This window comes from Oreochromis niloticus, linkage group LG3 (genome assembly GCF_001858045.2).
Source record: "Oreochromis niloticus isolate F11D_XX linkage group LG3, O_niloticus_UMD_NMBU, whole genome shotgun sequence".
NCBI lineage: Eukaryota > Metazoa > Chordata > Actinopteri > Cichliformes > Cichlidae > Oreochromis > Oreochromis niloticus.
This window is the reverse complement of record NC_031967.2, coordinates 53,676,711-53,693,858: the sequence shown is the minus strand read 5'-3', so window position 1 is coordinate 53,693,858 and position 17,148 is coordinate 53,676,711. Positions and strand designations below refer to the sequence as shown.

At 39.2% G+C, this 17,148-nt stretch overlaps 2 protein-coding genes and 2 long non-coding RNA genes across 9 annotated transcripts; 2 read left to right on the top strand and 2 right to left on the bottom strand.

Annotated features, from left to right (window-relative positions):
- Nucleotides 1-547: 547 nt before the first annotated feature.
- LOC112846495 (uncharacterized) lies at nucleotides 548-1,822 on the bottom strand. Its single transcript, XR_003219499.1, has 2 exons — nucleotides 1,066-1,822; nucleotides 548-921 (listed from the first exon to the last, which is right to left on the bottom strand). It is a non-coding gene; the product is annotated as an uncharacterized LOC112846495 (long non-coding RNA).
- A 1,550-nt stretch (nucleotides 1,823-3,372) lies between these two features.
- On the bottom strand, nucleotides 3,373-8,062 carry LOC106097319 (heat shock 70 kDa protein 12A-like). Its single transcript, XM_019356952.2, has 4 exons — nucleotides 7,781-8,062; nucleotides 7,032-7,256; nucleotides 6,783-6,954; nucleotides 3,373-5,087 (listed from the first exon to the last, which is right to left on the bottom strand). The coding sequence occupies exons 1-4, from the start codon at nucleotides 8,060-8,062 to the stop codon at nucleotides 4,018-4,020; spliced, it is 1,749 nt and encodes a 582-aa protein (XP_019212497.1). The 3' UTR covers nucleotides 3,373-4,017.
- LOC109201414 (uncharacterized) lies at nucleotides 6,234-7,181 on the top strand. 2 transcript variants are annotated; one of them, XR_002061451.2, is made up of 3 exons: nucleotides 6,234-6,406; nucleotides 6,867-6,967; nucleotides 7,043-7,181. It is a non-coding gene; the product is annotated as an uncharacterized LOC109201414 (long non-coding RNA). The 2 variants fall into 2 exon arrangements; XR_002061450.2 differs by lacking the exon at nucleotides 6,234-6,406 and adding an exon at nucleotides 6,427-6,553.
- A 123-nt stretch (nucleotides 8,063-8,185) lies between the features above and the next one.
- On the top strand, nucleotides 8,186-16,898 carry LOC102082528 (uncharacterized). Of its 5 annotated transcripts, none has more exons than XM_005465445.4 (13): nucleotides 8,186-8,248; nucleotides 8,453-8,488; nucleotides 12,687-12,726; nucleotides 13,332-13,367; nucleotides 13,506-13,553; nucleotides 13,832-13,879; nucleotides 14,105-14,152; nucleotides 14,811-14,858; nucleotides 14,985-15,162; nucleotides 15,255-15,353; nucleotides 15,439-15,516; nucleotides 15,709-15,997; nucleotides 16,845-16,898. In XM_005465445.4, the coding sequence occupies exons 4-12, from the start codon at nucleotides 13,342-13,344 to the stop codon at nucleotides 15,979-15,981; spliced, it is 846 nt and encodes a 281-aa protein (XP_005465502.1). In that variant the 5' UTR covers nucleotides 8,186-8,248; nucleotides 8,453-8,488; nucleotides 12,687-12,726; nucleotides 13,332-13,341; the 3' UTR covers nucleotides 15,982-15,997; nucleotides 16,845-16,898. The 5 variants fall into 5 exon arrangements, with proteins under 5 accessions (XP_005465502.1, XP_013122811.1, XP_013122812.1 ...); XM_025899642.1 differs by having other exon boundaries at nucleotides 8,200-8,248; nucleotides 12,687-13,224; XM_013267357.3 differs by lacking the exon at nucleotides 12,687-12,726 and having other exon boundaries at nucleotides 8,193-8,248.
- The last annotated feature ends 250 nt before the right edge of the window (nucleotides 16,899-17,148 follow it).

Genomic DNA, 17,148 nt, shown 5'->3' with positions numbered 1-17,148 from the left:
ATCACAGGGAAGGTTGAAGCCGCCCACTACACCTGTATGGCCGGAGTCGTGGAGACCTGCAGCCATGTCGCTGCTCTTCTGTTTAAAGTAGAAGCAACAGTGCGGATCTGTGGTACAAGGACTGTTACAGATGAACCTGCATACTGGGTTTTGCTGGGTAATATGACCAAGATACAGCCAGAGGTTGGCCATAAGATAGACTTCTCCTCTTCAGCTGCCCAAAAAAAGGTTCTTGATCAAAACATAAACAGACCATTCGTTGTGACAGGTAAAAGAAGCCGTCCTCAAAAAAGAAAAATCCCACCTGCTACTGTGGAGGAGTTGTCTCAACTGATGGGACAATATTTTTCCAAGCCTAGTTCTGTTCTGAATAACCCATAATGTTTTAATTTAGGGGGCATGCAAATACTTTGCATTTACTGAATATGTACTTACTAAGTACCACTGTTCAAAAGTTGAATAAAGAAACAAACAAATGTTTGCCTATTTTTAATTAAAAGCACTTTGTAGAACATCACATCAGTTACAATGTAGAATCAATGTTATGTATAGTTTACAAATGACAAAATGTTCACATAAAATCATGACAGCATTTAAATAATATCACCTACTACTAGCATTCTGTAATTTACTGTCTCTTTTGAAAACTTATCACTACATAAACAGCACAAGACTTAAGAGTATTTAACAAGAGCATTTTCCCCTGGTTTTACTACCACACTGGGGCACATGTTCACCAAAACGCAGCAAACCTTTGCCATCTTATCCAGGAGGGTCACCTTTTTACCTACACATGGAAGAAGTAATCTGATTGGCATGGTGGTATGTAGCATGTAGTTTGAAGCAGGGATTTCGTAGTGCCCCATGTGTAGTGTTGGAACCCAGTCAGGATTTGTTTCATTCATTTCATAGGCTGGTTTGCTGCAATAATGCCAAATAATTAGCAACTCTGTAAATAGAAGGTAGTTCTGCATGTTTGTTCTAAGTTTGTGCTATGATCTCAGAGCGCATTGAAAATAAAACTAACAGGCTATAAAGAATAATATGAACTTATTTAGAACTTACCTGAATGAAAATACTGAAGCACACCAACAGATATCTGGGGATGGTAGAGAACTGAATATCAGCTCGTCTCGCAGCTGCTATCCAGGCTAGACGCCTTCTTTTGGTAACATCCAACACATAAGCTCCCTCATGATGCTTCCAGGTGAGGAAACAATGAAAAGAGCCTGTTTTCAAGCTTATTCCTTTGCCAGTAGTGCAATCTAACATTACAACCGGCCACACAGCAAGCATTTGTTTGGCCTGCTAATATGGCGCCTCAACCAAAAATCCTGGCTACGCCCCATCCGGTAAGATCACGCTCCAGAGTCCTATTAATGTACGGATCTAGAAAGAAGACGCTGCATTTTTAACTCTGAGGGAGATGGAGAATGAGCCTATTTCCAAAAAAAGTGGAGTGTGTTCCTTTAAGTACTATATTGTATATATTGTCAAAAACTAAAGTGTACATAGCAGTTGTTGTATCTTGTTTCCTGTATCACTGACAGATAATTTCAAAGTCAATGAACGCTACATTATAGTGAAATATTGTGTAATGTGAAATACTGTAAGCAAATGAATAAACAACCTAATTCTTGCTAGACCTTTGACTCTGTTTTGTTTGAATCCAACTGTTTTTTGCAGATGTGCATAAAACATGTTACTTTTAGTATTATTATCATTATCATCATTATTGCACTAAATACATTTTAAATAAAGGATACTTTGATATACATTCTACTGTAAGGTTGGAAATGTATTTTCTTCACCCTAAAATATGTTTTGAAATGTATTTTGGTTTGAAGGAAATATATTTTCAATTTCAAAAATATATTTTTGTGGAGCATCACAAATACAAAATATATTTACCATATATTTGAAATATATTTTGGCCAGGAAAAATGTATTTTTTTACCGTATGGGAAATTTTACTGGAAACTATAAAAGGAGTCTGGATTTAAATAGAACACAGTAGTGTTGGATTAAGTGTAGGAAACACTAGTATAAGGTGTCTATGGAACAAATCTCCTTCAGCATTCATAATGACCCAAGTGGATGACTACAGGCATTTCTCTCAGTTGGTTGTGTTTAGGGAAAAAGCAGCTAAATACACTGAGACTGCTCTGCGATGTTAGTGAGTTAACTCTGGATGTCTGTGGGTTTTGTTAAACTTGGGGTGAACGAAAGCAGAAAACAGTAAAAGATGGAGACAGTGAAAGTCTGGTTTATTTAATAAATACAATTAAACATTTTACAGTCCACAGAGCAAAGCAGCATACATGATAAATGGATACTACAACATGACATGGGCACTGAGAAGTAAAAATCATCATCTTACCAGTTGTTATATTCTTTAAATTTAAAATAAAACCCTGACATTAGACTTTAGTGTTTCAAGATTCAAGATTTTTATTTGCCATTTGCGCACAGGACCAACAGTCCATGCACACTGGAATTCTTGTGCAGAGCTCTCCAGGTCAATTCACACTTTTTACAATATAAAAACAAAGCAGCTAAAAAAAGAAAAATAGAAATAAAGTAAGGAATGGAGCAATCATAGTATTTACTATATACAAAAACACTGAACAGAGAGGATTTAAGTCATCTATTAAAATGATGACATGAGTCAAGACTTTTTTTCTCCCAGCAGTATTACTGAAGTGACATTTTAACATACTGCTGATGCTTCACATCACAATCCTTATGATGAAAAAACAGCCCAGACAGATGTCTGGGCTGTCACTTGTTATGACTGACAGCTCAGACATCTGTTAAGATCTCCTCTTCAATTATCATTCATCATTGATGGGGACCACAAAAGATTTGTCAGATTATCCCCATAAACAAGATGTTTTTATAGAAATCATTGTGACACAAAGATTTTGATTCTTGTTTCACAATGTGCATGAACTCAAAATCTTTTTAGTTTCATATTTTTTTCACATTTTTTTTTCTTCTTCTTCTTTTTTTTTTTTTACAGTGCATTTTGTTCTGCATCCTGATTGGCTGTAGACCATTTTCAATCAATCTCGTGCCATGTCTCCTGTACAGTACAGAATGTGTCCAGCTTGTCAAATTTACATAAATCTTCGCTAGCAGAAGACAACAAAAACAGTGTTGACGCCAAAGGATCATAAGGCGCATTAAGTGAAACAAAACAAGCAAGAAGAATGAGTTGAGTAAAGTTTGACTTATCTGACATAAGTCAAACTTTACTCAACTCATTCTTCTTGCTTCCTCTACTTCCATACCATTGATTCATTAATGTTGAATTCTCTCGCAGCTGCTCTATTCCCATGTTCTGGACCTGAAAACAGGGTTTGATCTTTGGCTTCATTCTATAATACTGGAAATATTTTTCTACAAAGGTTTGAACTTTGAGAATGTTTAAACAAGAGAGAAACGTGAAAATGTCAATGCCAGTCTGAGAGAAGTGCATAAAGCGTGTAGTGAGGGGTTTTACAGCCTTAAAACATCTATAATAATTGTAAAAAATAAAGTTCGCTACTTCGCAGTTTTCACCTATCGGGGTTTATTTTTAGAACGTAACACCCGCGGTAAACGAGGGGCCAGGTATCAGGTATTCCAATGTAGGAACTACAATTCTTATAAAAAGCTGATGGGACATGCATTCAAAAAAGCTCCTGTCGTGACCTTCCTTCTGTGAGCATGCACACACATACACGTGCACATAAACACAAACACGCGCACACACACACACACACACACACAGTAATCTGTACATTTTTAATGGTAGTAAAACCAAAACCAAAAATTCTTCAACATGGCCACAATGTAACTGCACATAGAGTTTCATTAGATCTCATAAGAAGAAAGATGTTTTCACTGCTTCTGTGATAGAGTTTAGAGTACCTATTATAACTTAAGGACAGTGATCAGCATTGAATTTCCTTTTTTTTAACGCAGTGGCTCTAAAAACAAAGCATTTATATGTTTGTCTGATGTTTCATGAAATCACTTCTGCCACACATTGTTTCTGATTGATCTCATTGATTTAGCCATGAAGTCGAGCTCAGTTTTAACGGTTGAACCTGAATCTACATCTATGGCTGTGGCCGTCATTTCTGTGGCACCAAACTTGATTTGTAGTTTGATTTCACGATTCATGCCGCGTGCTGTGTCAGGTGACTCAAGAATAATTGAACCAATTTTCTCTACTCCCCACTCATCCACATACATTAGACCTTGGATTTTTCTCTCTGTGCGATAAAATGCAAAGATAACTGCTGTCTGATCTCTTTCTACTGGAGTGAAGCTGTGCTCACTGGTTTTATCCCAGCCCACTTCCTCATTGTCCTTCACCAATACACAGAAAATACCATCACACCACTCGCCCTCTTTGTTTGTGTATTTCTTGTCTGCTCTATGCTTGGACTCATCAAACCTATCAGACAAAGAAACCCCGTAAGTAAAGGCACTTATTCGAGATGCCACCAATGCTGGGTTTCTTCCAAACATCACAGCTCCCTTCATGATTGCTTCTTGAGGATGAGAAGGACACAGAACTTTACACTGATCACCAAACTGATTGATAATATGCTGACGCAGAATCAGGCTTTGAGCGTAGCCCCCCAATAACAGAATGTACTTAATGGTGAAACCTTTCTTCAGGATTTCTCTGAGACTCTTGGTGATGCCATTCAGACTCTCAGCAAAGAAAGATCGTACTTTCTCTTTTGAGATTCTGATGGCTCCTTGATTCCAGGAAACACCTCTCACTGATTCAAAAAACTTTTCCATTTTCTGCTTTTCTTTTGCCATTTCACCCAGGTTATATGGGCAGCTGATCTCCACATCGTCATCATTCTCTTTTAAAACTGAGATATCATACATCATCTTCTGCAGCTCTCCTGGATGCTCTTTTTGATATGCATCCCACAAACTATCACTGAAGATTTCTCGGAGGAACTCTTTGAATTTTTTATCCACAGTTTGTCCCCCAAAATCATTTCCTGAGGCCTTGTGCAGCTCCTTCAGGGCTCCTCCCTCCAGGACTTCATGAACAGTGATGTCAATGGTTCCACCTGCAACACACAGGAAGTAATTAAAAATAAAAGTGACAAGCTATAGCATCTGTTATGGCCCTAGCCATAATCTGTTTTGGTGGCTGTTTCTTTGTCTGTGTCTTTAAGTCTTTGCAGGTCAATGATTGGATGAGCTGACGGCTGCTGATTGGTCCCCTGATCATGTGGTCTCATTCAAAATCCCTCACCAGCAGTTGTCCCGGGGCAGCCACTGACAGCAGCAGCAGAGCTGACCCTGGCCTCCAAAACCTGTGACTTTTGCGACTTTCTGAGTTCTGTATATAGTGTGTACATTAGTTTTCATTGTAAATAGCACTGGAACAGAAGGGGTGAGCTGCCTTATTGTTTTCCCTTGCACTGTTTTCTCCTGTTTATCTCAGTTAGGGAGTTAGGTGTAGCGCTTGTCTTTTGTTTGATTTTCGATTTCACATAGGGTTTTAGATAGCACCTCCTCCTGACTTAGCTTGTTTTGTTTGTTATTTTGGCCTTTGTTCACCCAGGAGCTTCGTTTTTCAGTGTAGAAAAATAAACCACCGTTCACTAAGAAATTGGTTTTCCGTCTGTGTATGGTTTTGGGGACCAGGGCGGGGCAATCTTTTCAAACTTATGTTGCGTTCCTGTACCCCTAGACTGGGGCGTAACAGCATCTTTACAAATCTTTCTCTCCTCCACCCTCCTAATGCAGACTTTGGGGCCTTGATCACTCACTGGTGAATACACAAAACTATACACAAGTGTCAGAACACCGGCACCAAACTCCTGCAGTTGCCCCATGCAATGATAAAGAGTTGATACAAATATATTTTAAAAGTTCTAGACGTTACAACAGTGGTAACAAATTAATCTTAAAACTCAGAGCTCTTTTGTTTACTCACTGTAGTCTGGTTTCATGCTTCAATAGACAAATAATGTATCTAAAAACTAACATACATAATAACATAGTAAGTGTATATTGTTACGGGCCTGGGCCTTGGAGGGAGTGAGACAGCCTTTTTGTGTTCATGCAAATCCAAGTGTCCTATGACTCGTGGGCGATTGGTTACTGGGAGACCCGTGCCAGCCCTCTTTTATGCAGAATGAAGTGTGCCAGACCACGCGGATGATTGGCTGCCCGGGGATCCCGTGATGCTCCAAGAGGTAATCAGTGGCTGATCGTGCCCACCTGTGGCTACAAAAGGCTGGAGGTCCTTCCCTCATTGGCTGCTGCTTAGTACTGAACATGCAGTTTGCCCTTTGTGCCTCCCTCTTCGATCATTTATTTCTTTACTTTCTAACAATATGAGTTGAGGAGACAGCAGAATAACAATAGATTTTTAAAGGTTTTATAACTCATTTTTAACTGAATGCAGCCTCATGTTTCATTAGTTTTTATTCTCTGTATTTGATTCTCTAAATTTTGGGAGCAATATAAATTTAGCTATCTGGTATCAATTCTGACTAACACTGGTCGATTTAATGTTTTAAATGTGAGTCCTGCATGGTTTTAGTTTATTTGTCCCAGCCTAAAATTAATACATTTTCATAAAACGAAATTATGTGGGAGAAGTGTTCTGTCTAAATAATCTTCATTTTATTAATAACACATTGATAAACTTATATTCTCTGAACTCATGTAAACTTTGGCACAAAACATCATCGTGTTAGTAAAATGTAAAAGTAAGAAAAATTGCACTTTGAAATAAAAGCATAGAGTACCTCCACAGTCCACCACAATGTATTGTGTTCCTGAAGCCTGTTCGAATGTGACCTCACTGTTATTTTCTGTTTTAAAACCATCAGCTGGCAGCTTCTTACACCAGACTGAGGCTGCTTCTGGTTCCAGTGCAATGACCAGTTTGTTTTCCTTCCCTGTGGTAATAATTCCTGCCTATAAATCAAAGGTAAATAAGTCCTTTTTTCACTTTAAAACAGCTGTACAGTACATCTGTTTATTGTCTTTGTTACCTGTGTCGCAGCTTCTCTCATGAACTGTTTTGCTGAAGGATCCCAGATGGCAGGAACAGTCACCACCCAGGTGAAGTCAGAGGCTATGAACTGCTTCCCACCAGCATTTTCTGAGATGAATTTCAGAGCGTCCTCCTTCAGATATCTCAGAGCTTCTGTGAACACCTTCAGTGCCTTCATTGACCTTCCATTTGCAGCTTCAATTGTCACATCACTATTAAGCTTCTATGATGGCAGACTGTTATTAGTTATTAGGTTTGTACTCTCCTACAGGAGAGTCTACATATTATATGTATATATGTTTACTTATATATATATGTACTGTCATTTTGACTAAGACTGTCATATTGGAAATGTAATAAACATATTTGCAGTTTCATTCATTTCAGTTTGCATTTCCATTTGCAGTTTCAATTCTCTCTCTCTCTCTCTGTGTCTCTGTCTCCCTCTCTCTTTTATATTTATATATCTATATCTACATATAGATATAGATATCTCCTGTATTTATACTGTTAAAAGTCCGACATTTAAAATCTCTTCAAAAATGATCTGGCCAAAAGATAATACTTATGTTTAACATTAATGTACTTATGTTTATGTTCAAATTTATATTACAATTAATAAGGTAGATCAGCAAAATTCTAGGCTAAATGTATTTAATTATTAGTACCTATAAAACATTCAACACAAAGCAGAAAGTGTTAAACCATAATATCAGAATATTGATATCATCAGATTGTTACACTTACTTTGCCATAGAGGGACATCTTGAAGCATTCAAAGAAGAATTTCTCTCTGGCTTCATCACCGCGTGTTCTAAAATAAACTGACTGGGCTTCATAACCAAAGTTGAGAAATGCTTCATGCTCATCAAAAAGGATGCAGGTCGGAGTCTTTGGGGTCCTCAGTGAAACCTGTTGACCCCAATATTTTAAACGAGGTTCAGTTTCTGCTTCTCTTTTTGTCAGACTGAAAGCATATCCACTGTACGCAGTGCCAAAGTCTATCGCTATGATGTATGAGTTATCCATTGTGAAAACAGTTCTGAAAAGCAGCAGTTACAGAGTATTTATGAATAAAACAGGGGGTGGACCTCACTGAACTCCACCCACTGGTCTGTGGAGTTCAGTGTAACAGATGTACTTGTGTCAGACTGGAAAAAGACTTTCATTAAACACGACAGGAGACACCACGATGAATATTCAAAAGAGCAGCAGGTAAACATTTACACTAGTTAAAACTATTTAAAAATAAAAAGGACTGAATGTAATTTAAAGTTTTGTTCATTAGTTTTCCTTAGTTTGAAATGATATGATAGAGTATGTTGTGCACAGCTAAGGTTTAGTATTTTTCCTCTCTGGACATTTATCATCTGACTAAATATCTGTAATATCAGTGTTTCCTTTTTACCTTCAAAATAGAGATTGTAATCAAGCAACAGCTCCACAGGAGCTGAGGTAAGGATTCACAGTTTTTAATATCATTTGATGTTTCTGATCAGAAATGTTTAAAATTGCTTCATTTACATAGTTTTCACAGCTGGACACAAGATAGACTGCGTGAATTATACTCTATACTATTATACTTTATACTATTTTGCTATAATATTATATCGTCATAAGATTTTAAATTTAAAAAAATGAATAAACATTACTCTGAAATTAATACTTCTAATTGTTTTATTTAAAATTGATATTTTTGGGTATGAATACTTCTTTAGAATGTTTGAATACAATTTCCTAATACACCAGATAGTAACGCAAACAGCAGAAGCGGCCATTTAGCATACAGGCCAACACAGACATGTAATCACATACTTAATATGTTTTGGTAGTTTAGAATATCACTCATTATTTCTGGTGTGTTTAGGCTTATGTTTACTGAATGTCCACAAAAAGTAGAACTTTGGTGTTGAAGTAACAACAATAGCTGCCTGTGTCGATTGAAGATCTGCAAATAAATCCTGCTTGAATCAGGCTGTGGGTTACCAGGTTGTGGTGACAGATTGGTTGAACTGAATGGAGTGAAAGGACTGTACATGTGCTTTGCAGATGATTTGGTAAGAAGGTTCATATGTTAGAATAATTCTAACATATGAACCTAGAGGTGCATATGTTAGAATTATTTATAATAAAATTTGAGGTTCACCCAGCTTACTGGAGTTTCCAGGAGAGACAGCAAAGGGGAAGATTTCCACAAAATACTGTTAAAACATGTGAGAAAAAAAAAAAAAAAAAAAAATAGCATTACTGTTGGCAGGTAAGACTTAGTTTTAGTACATATTTTCTATGCTGCATGGTTCCTCAGCCTGTCTAGTTCCCCTACCTATGTATCATCTTATTCTGAATAGGTTCCAAAAAGACACTCAGTTGTGTGGAAAAGAGCTTTCACTGAACTCTATGCAGTCTTGTAAAAAACTAAGCTGAGCCTTGCTGCTTTCACAGGTTAAGTGAGTGAGTGAAACCTAGGTGCTGCTCATCAAATGCACTTCAAAAATTCTTGAATTACACAGGTCTGCTAATCACAAAAATGATTGCCATTTCCCTCCATCTGTAACGGAGGGAAGGTGTTTCTTTGCACAGATGTTAAAAAAAAAAAAAAAAAAAAAAAAAAAAAGAAAGAGAGAAACCCTCCTAAAAACGGACAGAGCAGTGGGGCAGCCAAGGGAAAGCACACTAATAAAGACTGTAAGGATAAAATATAATTTATTACATTTAAACAGTTAAAAAAAATATAAAATAGATGAAAATAGCCCTGGCCAGGGGACAACAATAAAAATCAATAAAACAACGTTAAAAGTCCAGTGGCGTCCGCCACGGTATAAAAGTCACTAATAACAAATCCGGTGAAGCGATACAGGGAGGGTACCCGGCGGCGTCCTCGCCTTCCTCTCCGCGTTCTGCGCCCCGATGCGCTAAAAAAGGAAAGGCAGCAGCAGTCACTACTCTTTTAGGGAGCTATCGTTCATCAAAAGGGGACAAGTCAAAAAGACTTACCCCGCTCTCAACTCTGCCCGCCGCTTCCTTGTGACCGGTAAATGGCACTGGCCTGCCTCGCCGCCTCTAATTCTTCGCAGACGCGTAATCTGGGCTTCCGTTGCTGCAGCCGTCGGACCGCTCGCTCCACGTCGCCGGCTTTCCCTCCTTTCACGCCAAGCTCTACCAGTCTCGCACTGACGCCAACTCCGGCGCCGCCGCCGCTTGCGGCCGTCAGCTGCCACTTCTAGACCACCATCACTGCTACTCTCTCTCTCAGGCCTCTTGTTTGTCGTCTGGTAGGCCCTCTTATTGGCCTCCGGGAACCTCGCAGGTGTATATGGTTCATAATCAGGGAGGGGCGGAGTCTTTCCGGACAAGTCACCGATAAATACAGTAAACATGCAACAAAACTCATAAAAATAAAACACTACAATATTAAAGTAAAACATGCACAAAAACCCCCACAGTAACTTGTCCATTTCCACCCCGTGACATCCCCCCACACTGAAAGATTAGCAGTCCCTGCTAAGGCCCAGCTTCCAGCCCTGACCTTCTTGGAGTCTAGTTCCTTCTCCTACCGCCAAGCGAAAATATAACAAAGTGCGCCATACAGGCAAATGCCACAACGAGCAATCCCTTTCACGTCCCCATAGCATAGCTACCCTTGAGTCATTAGGTCCTAAACTGCACCTAGCTGCTACTGTGGGAATACTTCCAGGTCTAACCTGGGTTTCGTGCTTAATCCCAAGCACTGCTGCCCACGTCCCGCAAACTTGCAGTTGACCTCCCATGACAACCTACGTTGGACGTTCCTTATTCACTCTAATTGTGGCCAAACACTCATACCTGCGCACACTGTCCATGCCCATCTGCTCAGTAGTCCTTGGCTCCAACAGTCTATCCTTTTAAATTACAGCCAGACTGGGGCACCAGAATACACATAAATCATCAATTTTACCATTCCCCTGACTAACCCAACTGCTCTTAACTCCGTATTCTGTCGACAACGCCAATTATGTAACGGAGGGAAGGTGATTTTTCTGCACGGATGTTATTAACGAGAGAGACCCTCCTAAAAACGGACAGAGCAGTGGGGCAGCCAAGGGAAAGCACACTAATAAAGACTGTAAGGATAAAATATAATTTATTACATTTAAACAGTTAAAAAAAAACATAAAATAGATTAAAACAGCCCTGGCCAGGGGACAACAATATAAATCAATAAAACACAACGTTAAAAGTCCAGTGGCGTCCGCCACGGTATAAAAGTCACTAATAACAAATCCGGTGAAGCGATACAGGGAGGGAACCCGGCGGCGTCCTCGCCTTCCTCTCCGCGTTCTGCGCCCCGATGCGCTAAAAAAGGAAAGGCAGCAGTAGTCACTACTCTTTTAGGGAGCTATCGTTCATTAAAAGGGGACAAGTCAAAAAGACTTACCCCGGGTGGGCAGAGCTCTCAACTCTGCCCGCCGCTTCCTTGTGACCGGTAAATGGCACTGGCCTGCCTCGCCACCTCTAATTCTTCGCAAGACGCGTAATCTGGGCTTCCGTTGCTGCAGCCGTCGGACTGCTCGCTCCGCGTCCTCGGTCGCTGGCGCTGTATCTCCCTCCCGTTTCTGCAGCAGTCGGACCGTTCGCCCTGCGTCGCTGGCTTTCCCTCCTTTCACGCCAAGCTCTACCAGTCTCGCACTGACGCCAACTCCGGCGCCGCCGCCGCTTGCGGCCGTCAGCTGCCACTTCTAGACCACCATCACTGCTACTCTCTCTCTCTCAGGCCTCTTGTTTGTCGTCTGGTAGGCCCTCTTATTGGCCTCCGGGAACCTCGCAGGTGTATATGGTTCATAATCAGGGAGGGGCGGAGTCTTTCCAGACAAGTCACCGATAAATACAGTAAACATGCAACAAAACTCATAAAAATAAAACACTACAATATTAAAGAAAAACAGCAAAACATGCACAAAAAACCCCACAGTAACTTGTCCATTTCCACCCCGTGACACATCACATACAGTTGTTTTGCAAAACATGAGTTTGTTTACATTAAAAAACACATGAAAAAAAATCAATACTTTATTACAATTCACTATACATCTTTTTTTTTTTTAATTCCTTAACTTTCGCTATCAACAAAATAAACCTGTTGGAACATGATCATCTGAGCTGCTCACACCGCCAAACCCACCCCCACCTACTGGTCCAGGCTCTTAGTGGAAGCTGTCTGCTCAGTGGACTGGAACAGGTCAAATTTGGATAAAGCCTTCAGCAGGATCGCTGGATTAAGCCAGATGACCACACTTTTCCCATCTAGAAACTACCTGCGACAATCCCTGTGGACCAACAGCGCATGGATTTCATTAATGCTAATACTAATGTTCACTAATACGTGCCAAGGAACAGGTCCAGGTCTAAAGGGGGAACCAGGGGCCCTGACATGCAAATTTTAAGTTGCTGGGTGCCCTTCAGTTGCCGGGAGATTAAAGTGGAGTCCAATGTGCTAAGCGTCCAACGCAAACTGCCTTAATCCCCTGATCACCAGCATGCCATGTAGGTTCACTGCCTCCATCTGGGACTGAAGGAACTGCAGGATGTGAGAGCACGAGATAGGGCACCAGCAAATAGTGTCACTGCAGCTTCTTAGCTTTTCTTTTCTTTTCTTTTTTTTGGACTGGGGGCAAAGGATCCTGGGAAGCTGCTGAGATAGGCTCCCACACACAAAGGTAAACAGAAAAACACTGCCGCAACATATGGTACCACACAAAGAACAACGTGCAATCAAGTGGTGAACGATCGCTGGTTTTACGTCTGCACAGCTGTTTTATGAAATGTTTTTTGGGCGCGGCTGGGCTAGCCGGAGTTTTTTAAAGAAATATCCAGGTGCCATAACCAAGGGGGTTGGGGATCATTGAATATGGAGAGATAATGTCAATATGCTAGAAAACACGTGAAGGAAATTCATCACAAGGTTGTGCAACAAACCCAGAAACTCTACAGGCCTCGGTCAGCAGGTTAAAGATTAACGTTAATGACATCATAAAAAGACTGAACAAGCATGGCTGTTTGAAAAGGTCGCAAGAGAAATCTTCTTCTATCTAAAAGAACATAGCTAAATGGCTTAGGTTTGCAAAGCTAGGGGTGGACAAAACACAAGGAAAACACAGGAATCCATCACTGCAGGTTACCGCTGCTAAAGGATGTTGTACAAGCTGCTGAATCAGGTGGTGGACTTGTACACATAACTGTAGCTACAGATTTATTTCTAACCAAGGGGCTGAGTGAATATATTGTGTATTGTGAATAACCTCTCTATGATGTTTTTAAACAGTTTGGCTGAGATGGAAAAAAAACTTCAGGAGGCAAAGTAAACATTTTTTTTTCTCATCTTTCATAAGTGTCTCAAGTTTCTCATTTCTTCTTTTTATTGCATCCTTTTTTTAATCTTTTTTAATCACTGATAGTATGAGACTTTTGTTTTACATGCTGTATATTTCTCTCACAGGACTGTGATTATACATCAAGAGGAGGAACTGAATTCAGTCAAAGAGAGGTACTGTTGGCATAATCTGGTGAAACGTGAAAATTTTGCAGAGTGGTATGATTGATCACTAACTTTGCAATATTGTTTAATAACAGTGATACAAACAAAATAGATTTGGTTTGTTAAGAAAGACAAATGTAGAATTTAAACTGTTAGTGTTGGTTTCTATATGTTTGGTGTTATTTTTAAAAATTATTGATCTGATATTGTACATGAAATCCATGTTTAATTATGAATTTGTGATCTGATGTGTTTTAACAGATGAATCTGTTTATGTTTTTAAATAGTTTGACAGAGATGGAAGCATTTTACAAAGTGAGCCTGAAAAAAGCAGGGTAATTATATTTCTGCAGTGAAACAGTATTTATATCCACTGTCTCTCAACATACACGTCCATGAATATTTAGGTTATTCTGTTCCTAATATTAGTTCATTTTAGAATTTAATTCTTATTCATACACTTTGTTGAATGAATTGTTGGATTTCTTCCAAAAAGGCACAAGCCATTTTTACACGCAGCTATTTTACTGCACTGGAACTTAAAACATTTTTTTTAACAGTTTGGCCGCGATGGAAGGGTTTTACAAAGAGAAACTCCAAGAAGAAAGGTAAACACATTTCAATACATAAAAGACTTAAAAATGTTTCAAATTCACATCCAGGCTGTGGTGACAGCCAACTTTTATTATTTTATTTATGATTTTAATAATAGAAGCATGTGTTTCCTCAATAACAGTGACCTTCATAATATTTGGGACAGAGATACATTTTTCCCTTTTCTACCTTGTACTCTGGATTAAAAAAAATAGACTTTTTAGGTATTCACTGTTTACATTTTGTCAGAAATTACAGCAATATTTTATACCTTAATGTTAGAGCACAACAATGTGTCAGATGCAGTGATAATAAGGTATTCGTGTTCATAACTTGTTATTAAAATCTCACATATATGACTACTTGCTGTCTTTAAATTTGATTTTCCCCAGTTTTCATCTTTAAGGAACTCCTCTGTTGGTGTGGCTGTATGCTTGTGAACACTGATATTCCAAACAGTTAGTTTAGTGGATTTATTCCAAGTTTTAGATTCAAAATAGCTTCTTTGGCAACTAAAGACTCCAAAGGTCATAAGAAATTGTTAAGTCATAATTTTTCAGATGATAAAGGAAATTGAAACCACCTGCAAAACCAAAAATACCAAATCTATAATCATGTGAACTGTGGAGCACAGAAACAAATCACATATTTGTACCAAACACTATTCCACAGATCTGCACATAAAGAAACTGAAGAAGAATTGAGATCATTCAAAGACAGGTACTGCACAGAAACTGTACAGAAACATGGATTTAACAAACATTGATTTAACAGTGCTGTGTATGATGCTCCAGACACCGCCATCTGTTTTTTTTTTCTTTCAACATTATCTATTACTATTACCAGAGTGGCAGGAGAGGTTGATCTTTCACTAAAGACGGGGAACTCTGAAAACATGAACAACCCAGTGAATGAAACCAGACTGAAAGAGATGTATGAAGAGCTGAGGAAGGACTGGACTAAAAACAAGTCTTTTCTGCAGACAGCTAACAGAGACACAGAGACAATCAAAGCCTGGATTCAGGTACAGTTTACACTCCAAAGAGGTGAGATTATAGTGTAGTATGAACTTTATTCTTATAAAAAAAATATTTTTATTGCTTCTGATGATTATAGCGCAGCTTTCTATGTGGGGAAGGGGATATGGAGCAGAAGAAGAAACTGATAGAGTTAGCATTTAACCTAAATGCGGACCACACTCGAGCATCTCAGAAGGTACTGATGTGTTTTGGATGTGTTAAACATGATCACTGAAGCTTCTGTGATAAAGATCAATGACAGTTTTCATTATTTGTTTCAGGTTCATGAATACACAAAGTTAACCATTCAGAACCTTCAGCTTGCTGTTTACTACAGTTTTAAAAACACTACTGCTCAGGTTTGTTGGAATCACAGACACAACATTACACACATTGTTAATACACAACACTGTGTATTTGTGGGACAGGCAACCAATCGCAAAATGTTAACCTGTGTGTTTAATAAGAAACAGTAACTTAAACACAACATCTGTGTTTTGGACTGAATGTTGTTTGTAGTCATGTAAACTTGAATAATTTCTCAATGGCAGGGGTTCCACGGACAGGAAGGTGAAACTCATGACAACAGCATGAATAATTTCCTCTCGAAGTGCCGCTGGCTGAGCAGCTTATTGGCTTTGAACAATCCACCGCTTCAGCCTGACTGGATAAATCATCATCCAGGGCAAGATGCTTGGAACATTTTCCCACAAGAAATCAGAGCTGATTCTGCCATGTCACTCTGCCAGGGCCACTCTGCAAATGTCCCTAAATGTTCTTCGCCATCCCAGGACCCAGACATGAACAAGACTGAAGATTCCTAGAAAGATCTTCGTAGAAGTAAGAGAACTCTGACTTAGTTTGTGAAATAAAATGGGGCATTTGTTTTTAATATATCCTTAAAGATCGAAAAGAAGAAAACAGTTTGGGGTTTTTAATGACAACATAGACCCATATCCAAGAGGCTTCTTCAATTTTAGAGTAATTGGTAGAGAATTCCAGAAGATTAAAAAAAAAAGTGGAGGTTTTCTTCTTGGAGGTGGTCCTGAGGACTGCTGTGTGGAAAAATTCACTGGGGCCAAGATGTAAAGCCTTAGTAACACATTGCCCCACCCAACTAAGTTGTTGAGGCCACATGAGGAAAGGGGTGAGTGGAGGTTGAAACACCCGGGTAGGGATCTCAAGACTGCACTGTCGGTGAATGATAGGTGGTGTTATAAGTCATGACCTGTGTTCATCCCCGAACAGAGTAAAGGTCTACAGAATCTCACCACTTTACACTTTAAAATCAGTTCAACATATTACATTCTGCAGCATCCATGTTCAGTTCATACTGTAACATTTTTTTATGTTACAATATGAAGTATTTTTACAGTATTTTTATGTCTCCAGTAACACTGTGAGGAACCTTGGAGTCATTTTTGACAAGGTTATGTCCTTCAATGCACATATTAAACAAATATGTAGGACTGATTTCTTTCATTTGTGCAATCTCTAAAATTAGAAATATCCCATCTCAGAGTGATGTGTAGTTACTTAGTTATGCTGCAATAGTTGTAGGCTGCTGTGGGATTCCCATGAAGCATTAAGTATTTCTTCTTCAGTCACCTTTCCTCACTCACTATGTGTTAATAGACCTCTCTGTATTGAATCATACTTGTTATTAATCTCTGTCTCTCTTCCACAGCATGTCTTCTATCCTGTCTTCCTTCTCTCACCCCAACCACTCGCAGTAGATGGCCGCCCCTCCCTGAGCCTGGTTCTGCTGGAGGTTTCTTCCATTTAAAAGGGATTTTTCCCTTCCCACTGTTGCCAAAGTGCTTGCTAATATGGGGTCATATGATTGTTGGTTGTTTTCTCTGTATGTATTATTGTAGGGTCTACCTTACAATAAAATCAAGATCAACAGAGCCTCGAGGCGACAGTTGTGATTTAACGCTGTATAAATAAAACTGAATGTAACATAAACACCTGTCCCCCTCTGCTGACAT